Source organism: Procambarus clarkii, chromosome 19 (genome assembly GCF_040958095.1).
Source record: "Procambarus clarkii isolate CNS0578487 chromosome 19, FALCON_Pclarkii_2.0, whole genome shotgun sequence".
Lineage (NCBI taxonomy): Eukaryota > Metazoa > Arthropoda > Malacostraca > Decapoda > Cambaridae > Procambarus > Procambarus clarkii.
Window position 1 is genome coordinate 11,825,267 of NC_091168.1, and position 12,151 is coordinate 11,837,417.

Sequence of the window (12,151 nt, forward strand, 5' to 3'; positions counted from 1 at the left end):
GGTAGGCCTAGAAGTCCACCCACATCGACAGTGCAAAACAGTTAGGGTATCCATATCAGCCATGGATGGCTCCGGGGAGCCTCCGGGACTCGCCCAGAAAATGGCGTTTCATTACATTCAACACTTGTTTTTTTTAAATCCAGATAGATGCAGTCAACCCAACCATCTCTTTCCTGTAAAATTTCTGTAACTATCATAGAAACTGAGTAAATTTGTTACACAGGATCTTCCAGGTCGAAAACCATACTGTCTGATATTATATAATTTTTCTCCAGGTGTTCTACCCATTTAGTTTTAATTATTTTTCCAATATTTTGACTATTACACTTGTCAATGATATACAGGTCTATAATTAAGGGGGTCTTCCCTGCTTCTACTTTTGTAGATTGGAACTATGTTAGCCTTTTTCCACACATCAGCTACAACTCCTGTACACAGGGATGCCTGAAAAATCAGTTGAAGTGGAATGCTGAGCTCAGATGCACATTCTCTCAGAACCCATGGTGAAACTCCATCTGGGCCAACTGCTTTGTTACTTAGCTCCTTGAGCCTTTTTTCCACTTCGTCTCTAAGACACCTCGATGTGCTTTATGTTTTCTCTGGAATTCTTATTGTGTCTGGTTCCTAAAGATTTCATTTTGTACAAACATACTTTGGAACTTTTAGTTTAGTGTTTCACACATTTCCTTTTCATTTTCCGTGAATCTATTTCCCATTTTCAACCTCTGAATATTATCCTTTACTTGCAATTTGTTGTTTATGAATATATAGAATAGACCTGGTTCTGTTTTACATTTGTCTGCAATTCCTTTTTCAAAATTTCTTTCTGCCTCTCTCCTCACTGCCATGTAGTTGTTTCTCGCATCTTTGTATCGCTGGTATGTTTGGGGGTTTGGCCTCTTCCTGTATTGATTCCATATTTGGGTCTTCTGGTCTTTGGCCCTATCGCAATTTCTATTGAATCAATCCTGTTTCTTAGTTCTGCATCTCTGTTTTGGTATAAATTTTTTTGTGCCTTTATCTTATATTTCACAAAACTTGACATGCATCTCATTCACTTCCTTGCCTAGCATTAAGTCTGTCCAGTTATACTCACTAAAAACATTTCTAAGGTCGCCATAATGTCCTCTCCTGAAGTCAGGTTTTTCAACTGCTTCAACCTCCTTATTTTCTTCCAGATTATAACACATTGCATACTTTATTCCCAAAAAGACATGGTCACTTTTACCCAAGGGAGGAAGGTACTGAATGTCAAATATTTCTTCCTCCTTCCTGGTAAATATCTAATCTAGCATGGAAAGAAAGTTCCCTTCCCTCATTCTCGTAGCTTGTTTAACATGTTGATGCAAGAATATTTCCAGGATGAGGTCTACAAATCTACAGGTCCAAAAATCTTCTGTTTTAGCTTCATATGCTTCCCAGTCTATGGATTTCAAGTTGAAATCACCAACTATCAACAGTCGTGAACTATCGTTACCCGCTCTCGCTATAATCTCTCTCATTATTGTTATAAGACCTTTTCGTTTACTATCTAGCTCCTCCTTTGACCATATGCTGCTTGGTGGTGGACTATATGCATTTATGATCATTAGTTTATCATCCTCATGGCAGATCTCTAGTGCTATTATGTCAACTTCTTGTGGCTTGGCAGTCATTGTTTCGTTCACCTTTAGGTGTTCTTTCACCAGCACAGCAACACCACCGCCTTTCCTAATTTTTCTGTCCCATCTCCAAATTGCGTAGCCCCTTGGGAATATGACCGCATTTAAAATAACATCTTCAAGTTTGTCTCTGTGAGTGCAACAATGTCTGGTGTCTGCAGCTGTATTACATCACTTAACTCCAGTATCTTCAATCTCACTCCAGTATCTTCAATCTCACTCCATCTATGTTGGTGTATGCAATCTTCAGGAACTTATTCCCCCTCTCCTTATTCTTCACTCCCCCTCTCTCTATTGATTATGTTGGTTTGCCTTTATGTACCACTTTACTGGTCTGCCTACCCCTATCACTTTGTAGAAAAAAGAATTGATTTCTTCTTCATTCCTGCTCTCATTTAAACGTTTTGCCTAGGCGAGGTTCAGTTTCAGCTTCCCTCTGTCTTCTTTTGAAAGATCTCGTCTTAACGATCCCACTTTCCCATCCTCATCACTTTGTAATTTTCTAGCATTCCTTAGTACTTCTTCCATCTGTTTGGCACCATTTAGGGTGATCCTCTAAGGTCAATCTTTCCCTTTTACATATCTGCCTATTCTCCTGTAGTCGCACACATTCTCTGGTTGTAAGACCTTCCACGAGGCCAACAATTTTATCTACTACTTTTGCTTCTTCTACAACTCTTTCTGTCCTAGATGTTATCTCCTTTTCTTCGCAGCCAAAAATTATAAGGGACTTACTCCGATCAACTGTGTTTTGCATCAACTTCGGGTTAGATGCCAATTCTTTTCTCACTTCCAGCCTAATGTTTGTTTTATGTTGGTTGCTGCAGTGTTTGACTTCCTTTACTGCTTCTTCAATTTTTTCCCTCTCCTTGGCCACTTGTGCATAGGTGGTTATCTTGAGATGATTTCAGGGCTTTTTAGTGTCCCCGCGGCCCGGTCCTCGACCAGGCCTCCACCCCCAGGAAGCAGCCCGTGACAGCTGACTAACACCCAGGTACCTATTTTACTGCTAGGTAACAGGGGCATAGGGTGAAAGAAACTCTGCCCATTGTTTGTCGCCGGCGACTGGGATCGAACCCAGGACCACAGGATCACAAGTCCAGTGTGCTGTCCGCTCGGCTCCCTCTCTCATTTAAACGTTTTGCCTAGGCGAGGTTGTTTCAGCTTCTCTCTGTCTTCTTTTGAAAGTTGCATATCTTTCTTGCACTGTTCTATTCCCTGTGTAACTTCCTCCATCTGTGCTGACAAAAGCTGTTTCTCCTGTTGAATTTCCTTATCTAACCTATTGTAGTCATTTATGTTTAAATTTACTTTAACTTCTTCCAAAGCTATTTTTAAGAGTTTATTTTCTTCTTCTGTGGCTTTGCAATTTGTTTCCCATTGATTCTTATCCTTGCACAAGTCTTTCACTAAACCCTCAAGACATACAACTTTGCTATTTAAATGGTCATTACTTTCTTTCAATTTACTAATTATTTCTACATGAGAGGTCACTATAGTATCTAATTTTACCAACTTGTTGTATAGACTGGTTATATCAATGCTTTCTTCACTGAATCCCGCAAAATCAAGCTCTGTTTTGTTTTTCCTCTTGCCGGCAGCCATCTTGAATGTTCTTCTCTGCACTGGAAACACTAGGGCAACTTTTTCTCATCTGATTTTTCACTTCCCTTGGCACATTCCTGTTATCTCACCTATTTTTCAAAAGCACTATACCTTTATGTTCTCTGGGACACCACTCACTATCATCAACCTGTACTACAATACTTAGGATTGTTGAAATATGCTGGAGCTCCTCTGCTGCAAGTGTTGACCCTAGGGGTGTCACCTTTTGTGTGTGTGTGTGTGTGTGTAATTACCTAAGTGTAGTTACAGGATGAGAGCTACGCTCGTGGTGTCCCATCTTCCCAGCACTCTTTGTCATATAACGCTTTGAAACTACTGAAGGTCTTGGCCTCCACCACCTTCTCACTTAACTTGTTCCAACCGTCTACCACTCTATTTGCGAAGGTGAATTTTCTTATATTTCTTCGGCATCTGTGTTTAGCTAGTTTAAATCTATGACCTCTTGTTCTTGAAGTGCCAGGTCTCAGGAATCCTTCCCTGTCGATTTTATCAATTCCTGTTACTATTTTGTATGTAGTGATCATATCACCTCTTTTTCTTCTGTCTTCTAGTTTTGGCATGTTTAATGCTTCCAACCTCTCCTCGTAGCTCTTGCCCTTTAGTTCTGGGAGCCACTTCGTAGCATGTCTTTGCACCTTTTCCAGTTTGTTGATGTGCTTCTTAAGATATGGGCACCACAACAACAACTGCATATTCTAGCTTTGGCCTAACAAAAGTCATGAACAATTTCTTTAGTATATCGCCATCCATGTATTTAAATGCAATTCTGAAGTTAGAAAGCATCGCATAGGCTCCTTGCACAATATTCTTTATGTGGTCCTCAGGTGATAGTTTTCTATCTAGAACCACCCCTAGATCTCTTTCTTTATCAGAATTCTTTAAAGATTTCTCACATAATATATAGGTTGTATGGGGTCTATGTTCTCCTATTCCACATTCCATAACATGACATTTATTAACATTAAATTCCATTTGCCAGGTGGTGCTCCATATACTTATTTTGTCCAGGTCTTCTTGAAGGGCATGACAATCATCTAAATTTCTTATCTATGCTATTGATGCTATTATCTTAGCATCATCAGCAAACATGTTCATATAATTCTGTATACCAACTGGTAGATCATTTATGTACACAATAAACATCACTGGTGCAAGAACTGAACCCTGTGGTACTCCACTTGTGACATTTCTCCATTCCGATACATTGCCTCTGATTACTGCCCTCATTTTTCTATCAGTCGGAAAAATTTTCATCCATGATAGAAGCTTACCTGTCACCCCTCCAATATTTTCCAGTTTCCAGAACAACCTCTTATGTGGAACTCTGTCGAAAGCCTTTTTTAGGTCCAGATAGATGCAGTCAACCCAACCATCTCTTTCCTGTAATATCTCTGTGGCTCGATCATAGAAACTGAGTAAATTCGATACACAGGATCTTCCAGATCGAAAACCATACTGTCTGTCTGATATTATATCATTTCTCTCCAGGTGTTCTACCCATTTAGTTTTGATTAGCTTTTCCAATACTTTCACTATTGCACTTGTCAATGATACAGGTCTATAATTGAGGGGGTCTTCCCTGCTACCACTTTTGTAGATTGGAACTATGTTAGCCTGTTTCCACACGTCTGCTACGATTCCTGTACACAGGGATGTGTGCGTGTGTGTGTGGGGTGGGCGTTTGCTCACAGGTAATGTTTGGTGGATTTTCTGGTTTGCTGTGGGTAGTGCTCTGGGCCTTTTGACCTTATATGCATATATTCCCTCAGAGAATTCTATTGCAAACAATTTGATACCAAAATCAAGAACATAACACGAAAATTGAGCCGATAAAACTGAAAAAAAAGTACACACATTTTAGTGTGGGAAACGCCAGGCTGACCTTGAGGTTTACTGGGGTTCGCGCGCTGGGCCAGGCAAAGTTTTAATTCGTATTATTTGTCGAGTTATTTTGCATTTTATCGGATTTGAATCTTGTGAACCCAACAATTGTCAGTACATATACCTTAACTGAATTTCTGCATACTTTCGTGTTGAAATGGTGGAATGTCATTTGCTCCTTGCACCAGGTATTGGCACTGGTCCTTGGTAGGCCATATGAAGTACAAAAATCAATAAACCAGTGGTGTGAGGGCTAAGTGAAAGGTCCAGGAAAATAGATTTTTTAAAAAGCCTTTTCTTGGGGAGCCCCCTGGTGACTTCCCGTAGCTATCTCACTGAGATAGATCCAGGGAAGGTGGGTGAGAAAGCAAGCAGGGATATAGTATATAAGGAATAAGGTTAAATGGCAGAGGGTTCCTCTGGGCTGATGCCCAGGATATGATTTTCTCAATTTTTTTTTTTTTTTCAGAATTATGGACCAAAGTGCAATTTTAAGAAGCGGCGTGTGAGGACTGAAACTTTCGTTGGTTATCCAGCATACACCAAGTTCATTCAGGATCGCTTTAACACAGTTGACATCCTTTGTGGTTTCCAGACTGTTGAACAATGTTCACTTGATTATCCAGCAGAAAGAGGTGCTTCCATTGATCCCCATATTGATGACTGTTGGATTTGGGGCGAAAGAATTCCTACACTGAGCCTGTTGATAGACTCTACACTTACCTTGAGGAAATATAGGGGACCAAAAACTAAGTATAACTTAATTGATATGAGAGATTACCCTCTTATTGTGAGAAAAAATGGCACTGTCAAAGAAGAGAGAGAAATTGAAACAGAGCTAAGTGAGCTACATATAAACAAAATTAGCACTACAAACACACTGACAAATTTGCAAGATACTAATAGTAGTAAGAATGATGATCCATTATTAAGAAATATTGAAGAAAGTGTAATACGGGTGCCCATGCCACATCGTTCACTCGTCATTCTTTATGGACCCGTCAGGTATGAGTGGGAGCATGGCATATTAAGGGAAGATATTCCATCTAGAAGGGTATGCATCACGTATAGGGAACTCACTCCAACCTACCTTAAATATGGGCAAAAAGCAGAAATTGGTGAACAGATTCTAAAAGCAAGCAAAAATTTCTGGGATCATTAAACATACTGTACTAGGGTTTTTATTCTTTCATTTCAGAATTTTTGTCTTTCACATTTATTGCATTTAGAAACAGGAAACATATATTTGTAAGCAAAATATTATCATCTCTACAATAAAGTTCCAAACCTGTTCAACAAGTTTCCAATCATTGTTTAAATGTTTAACAAGCTCTCATTAAAAAATGATGGTACATAGTGAATGTTGATGGAATGTACAAAACAATGACTCACCATTTTATGGTGCAACAATTTTTTTTTTACTCAAATTACAGAGGGACTGACTTGAGAAAGAAAGTAGCAACAAAACCTAACTTTTCTTAAGTATAGTATAGTAGATGTACTGAATTAGGCCAAAGATTGTATATGTTAGGCCTAGGACACTATAGGTTTATGGTTATTCATTGTTGAATTGCAATTGTACATTCCACCCATGGTATAGCCACTATCCAGCCAAAAATACCCACTATCATTTTTGCTCGAGTTTATTTATCACAGCTCACAATTTTGTTTTCCTAAACAAATTAAAGGTACAATACAGTTCATTATTTCAATGTGCAGAGTTATAATTATATACAAGTTTGATTAGTGAAGGACAATCATATAGGATATAACTGTTGTAGATTAGCATACTATATATATATATATATATATATACACTTTAAATATGTACTGTATAAGGGTGCACAAGATTACAAAAATTAAAAATATTTAACTTAACATACTCTTTTCTTTATTCATGTTTAATCTTTGAAAGATAATGCTACTTAATTGCTAATTTAAATTAGATATTAATGTAAATCCACAAAGAATATATAAGGAAAATTATCAGTATACTGTAACAAATTCATTGCATAGTGAATATATCTAATTGCTTGAAGAATGGTGATAATGTTTGATATTTCCTATAAACCAAATTGATACTGATATATTCATCTAGTTTTTAAGATGCATATTAAAGACGAACTAATACAAAATTATATTCATATTGCATTGCCACTCATCAATTTAAAATAATTAAATACTCTATAAAATAGAAAAGTTACTTTGAAAATCAAGAGAATTCATCATTGATAATGAAAATTACACACAGCACGAAAATGTGCTGATAGAAGTTAATACTGAACATGCACAAAATGGTATAGAAACAATATTTTGATTACCATATTATAACCAGTTTTGGACCAAGTGAAGAAAATTTATTTGTTCTATATAAAATATATTTATAAACATTGTCATCATTAACTAGCCCCTTTAAGCTATATGTAATTTTATACATTTTTGTTGAAACATTGAAATTTTATCTATTACAGAAAAATAAAAGCTACTTAAATGACTATCATTCATTTTACAGTAGATACAATAGCATCTTGTGGCTTTCAGAGCACCATTGACAGCCAGCCCACAATCAATAACATTCCACCATATGGAGTGTACTGTCTCACATTCTTGGATCCTGTCAAAGCGTAGTAATAGCAAGTGCCACAAAAAATAGCTGTTCCTGTTACAATTAATGCCCCAGCCTGTTGGGATAAAAAATACAAGACATTAAACAACATTCTTGCTTGATAAGAATGTAAAAACATCATTGTTGTGTACTCTCATAAACTAATTGTACCTTGTATATATAGTGGTACCTCGGCTTACAAATTGAATCCGTTCCCAAAGACGGTTCGTAAACCAAAGCGAATTTTCCCATAAGAAATAAATGTAAATTTAATTAATCCGTTCCACACTCCCAAAAATATCAATTTCAAAGTAAATTTTATACCTAATTCACCCAAATCTTTAGTACTAAAGTATGTACAAGTTATTCCTTATCTTTATTGATGACTATTGTTGGCATATGGAAGATGGTGAGAAGTCGGGAAGGAGGAGAGGTGTTAGTGTTTAGTTATGTTAGTTATAACATCAGGCAGTGATGATTTCTCTGGAGTACTCTCTCTCCTGCGTTTTGCCTGCATATCACTAGGACCTGGTTGTGGCTCACTTCTTGCTTGTCTTACTAAGAATCTATCTAAAGACACTTCTTTTTCCCTACATTTTAACACTTGTCTGTAGTGATACATCACATTGTCATTTAAAAGGTCACTGCAACGGCCTGTTACAGCTTTATCTGGGAAAGTTTTTTCAACAAAACTTTGGATTTCTTCAAATACTTCACACATTTTCTTAATAAGGAAGGGACATCCTCTACTGCCTCTACTCACAACTATTTTCTTAGGTTGAACCTTACCATTGACTTTCTTGGGACCCGTGGAGAGATATATAACAATTACTTTCATGTTCAAACATCCCAAAATCTCCCCCTTTTCCCCCCCCAAAAAAAAAAAAAAAATGAAATTATTTACAAAGAATTCAGGCACGAATGTCACTAGGCGGAAGGCACTGGTAAACTGAGGCACGATCGCCGTGCCACCACGTGCTAGGTCAGCCATACACGTATTAATAAACTACGTTAATCGAGGCAAAATCTCGTGACCCAATTCGGATTTTACGAAGAAATTGGGCTCGTAACCCGAAAAGCTTGTAAAGAAGGGCATTCATAAGGCATCACTGTGTATATAAATAAATAAAAAATATGCCCATTGCTGAGTGACCCTCTGTAAATGCCAAATTCTTTGGTCTAAGAATTGATGAATAAAAATGAGTGACTAATTATTTTGCATTGATAGTGTCATAGATGATCCTGACTGTGATAAAGACTATGTACAACTTTCAGATATCAGTGAACACAATGCTAGTTATGACATTCACAACATGTAGAGAGACATCAAATCAATCAATCAAATCAAAACAAATGTTTATTCAGGTAAAATACATACATACAAGGTGAGATACAAACATTGATGGATTTATAGAAAGAGCTTGTACATACAATGCCTAAAGCCACTATTACGCAAAGTGTTTCGGGCAGGAAAAACCCTAAGACTAAAACTTAATACTAATTGAGATTAAAGTATAAATTGTGTTGAGAAAATAAAAAAATAAAAAAGAGGGGAACATGGCAGAAAAATAGCAAATACAGTGGTACCTCGAATAACAAATTTAATCCGTTCCATGTTCGTCATGTGAAACGGACGTCATACAAAACGAGTGTCCTCCATGTAACCACTGTGATGCACTGTGTTTATTGTGAAATTCCCCAGTGTGCATGACATCAAATGTTCCCAAAGACATCATTTTTCTTTGTAAAATGATAAATTACCTTCCCTGAACATGTCTATGTAAATATAATTATCAAATTCCACTTTGGCTGTGAAGATGTGGACAATGTGCGCTGTGACATTATCAGGGGCTGGTCGCCTGTGTGTGAAGCTCCCAGACGGTCGCGCGGACCATTCAAGCACCGCGTGTTGCCACAAATATATTTTCAAATATTTTTTTTTATGTATTTCCAATGCAGTTTTATTTGTTTCTTTTATCATATATGATGCATATTTGTGACCTTTACAATATGTATACAGTAGAATGTTCATAATTTTCCATGGAACTGATACATGTGTCAGTAATGTGTCCACAATAAATGTTTATTTTCATAATATTACGTGGTAAAAATTCACTAATATTACAATATGTGCAGTTTCACATACTATTTACACAGTAACACATTGTATTACACACTCAGACCGTCAGTAGTTTCAAAGCGTTATATGACAAAGAGTGCTGGGAAGACGGGACACCACGAGCGTAGCTCTCATCCTGTAACTACACTTAGGTAATTACACTTAGGTAATTACTCAGTACTTTGGAGGTGCATAATAGTCAACAAAGTAGTCCATGGTACACATCACGACTTTTCTCTCATTGCACCAGCTACAGATAGATTTTCATTTCCTGTTTCATCGTTCTGTGTGCTTGCAAATAACGCACTCGCGTGCACCCTTGGCTTTAGTACTTGTAGGTGGTATGTATCCAAGCTTGTAAAGCATAAGGTAGTATTGAAACAATTATAGGAAAAGCTCAATTTGTAAGGTAATCTTGAAAAGATCGCTTTTTAAGGTCCCACACAGGAAGAGATTCAGCTAGCCTCAAAGTGTGTCCTTCAGTCAGGAAGAGATTCAGGTATTGAAAATATCTATGGACAACACCACCATGGAAGCCGCTAACCCTGTTCATCTATGCTACTTGTATCAGATGCATCATCACTGAACGCAGAAACGATTCATCTATGTATCATCTATATAAATTGGAGATGGCAAGGGTGGGGCTCAGAGCTACAACTGGATACGCTCGCTGTATCATGCTCATAGGTGCTGTATCACTTGCATCCGACCATTGTGTTAAGCCCTTATTGCGCCTAGCTTCACCAATGTTATGAGCCTTATGTTCTTCAAATAATAGGGTCTGAATTTCACGAACTGAGCGCAGTCTTTCAACACCGTGTCGGACAGGTGTTTGAGAGCCAGAGGCGCGTGTGCCACAAATGGTTGCTCACGCAGTACTAACCCAGCCAGCAGCCCTTGTCTTTCATGTTAGTTATAGCAAAAGGTTCGTTCAGTGTTTGTTGGGTAGGCTGCTCCATTATGACAATCTTTCTTTGTTTCAAATGTATTCCATTTGTTTTGTATTTGTCACTTACGTCTCAATAATGGAGCAGTCAACCCGACGAACACTGAACGAACCTTTATGGCATTTGTCCATTTTTTCAAATTGTTTCAACAGTTCTTTTATTTTTCGTTTTTTTTTTATTGAAGAAACATGGAGCAGCCGACCTGTAGACCACCGAACGAACCTTTTTGACATTTGTTCTGGTTTTCAAAATTCTTCATTTTTTTAATATTTACGTTTTTTTATGCAAGAAACATGGAGCAGCCTACCTGCCGACCACCAAACGAACCTTTTGCTATAAGACAAATGAAAAATAAATATTGAACACATTTGAAGAAAGGAAAATGTCATAATGGTTTATTCAGTGTATGTAAGGTAGGCTTCTCCATTATTGAGACGTAAATGACAAATACAAAACAAATGGAACACATTTGAAATGAAGAAAGATTGTTATAATGGAGCAGCCTACCTGCCGAACACCGAACGAACCTTTTTGACATTTGTTGTATATCAGATATTTCATTTCTTTTTTCTACAAAAACGTCAATGCTTTGCAACATCTCAGCAGTCACCCTTTTATATCCCAGCATCATTAGCATCTTTAAACAAGAACAACATAATTTATGTGCATCATTGGAGGCGTCTGAAAATGTGCAAGAAGCAGCGCGACCTCACCATGTGGTGTTGACGTTACTCAAACCAGCGTTCGCCATACAGGACGATTTGACGCCGTTCGTTACCCAAAATGTTCGTCTTTTGGGGCGATCGTTATGCGAGGAACCACTGTATACAATTTTGGTCAACAAACAGCATTGTTTAAAATAATAGACATGGGTTGACATTTAGGGGCTAGGTAGGTTACATGGAGTTAATTAGTACTTAGTTTTTATCTTAAACTGGTTGGGAGAGGTACAGTCTTTAACATGATTGGGAAGGTCATTCCACATTCTGAGTCTCTTGATTTGTAGAGCATTTCTAGTTTGATTAAGTCGTACTCTTGGAATATCAAATAGGTATTTGTTTCTGGTGTGCTGCTCATAGGTTCTGTTACAACCTGCTAGGAAGCTTTCAAGGTCAGGATTGACATTACAGTTCAGCGTTTTATATATATAAAATACACAGGAGAGGATGTGCAGTGACTTTATAGCTAACATATTCAGAGATTTGAGCAAGGGTGCACAAGATTACAAAAATTAAAAATATTTAACTCTATTTACTCTACTCTATTTTCTTTATTCATGTTTAATCTATGAAAGAGAATGCTACTTAATTGC

At 37.4% G+C, this 12,151-nt stretch overlaps 2 protein-coding genes across 3 annotated transcripts in view; one reads left to right on the forward strand and one right to left on the reverse strand.

The window, feature by feature from the left end:
- The window catches only part of LOC123757635 (alpha-ketoglutarate-dependent dioxygenase alkB homolog 4), a 53,357-nt gene extending 46,311 nt beyond the window's left edge, over positions 1 to 7,046 (forward strand). Inside the window, exon 4 of the mRNA XM_045741477.2 lies at positions 5,638 to 7,046. Within this exon, the coding sequence (XP_045597433.1) occupies positions 5,638 to 6,330 (693 nt within the window). The 3' untranslated portion in view covers positions 6,331 to 7,046. The remainder of the gene's footprint in view (positions 1 to 5,637) is intronic.
- Positions 6,342 to 12,151, reverse strand: part of LOC123757636 (transmembrane protein 256 homolog) — a 58,378-nt gene continuing 52,568 nt past the window's right edge. For both annotated transcript variants that reach the window (XM_069326937.1, XM_069326938.1), the window contains exon 4: positions 6,342 to 7,849. In XM_069326937.1, the coding sequence (XP_069183038.1) occupies positions 7,706 to 7,849 (144 nt within the window). In that variant the 3' untranslated portion in view covers positions 6,342 to 7,705. The remainder of the gene's footprint in view (positions 7,850 to 12,151) is intronic.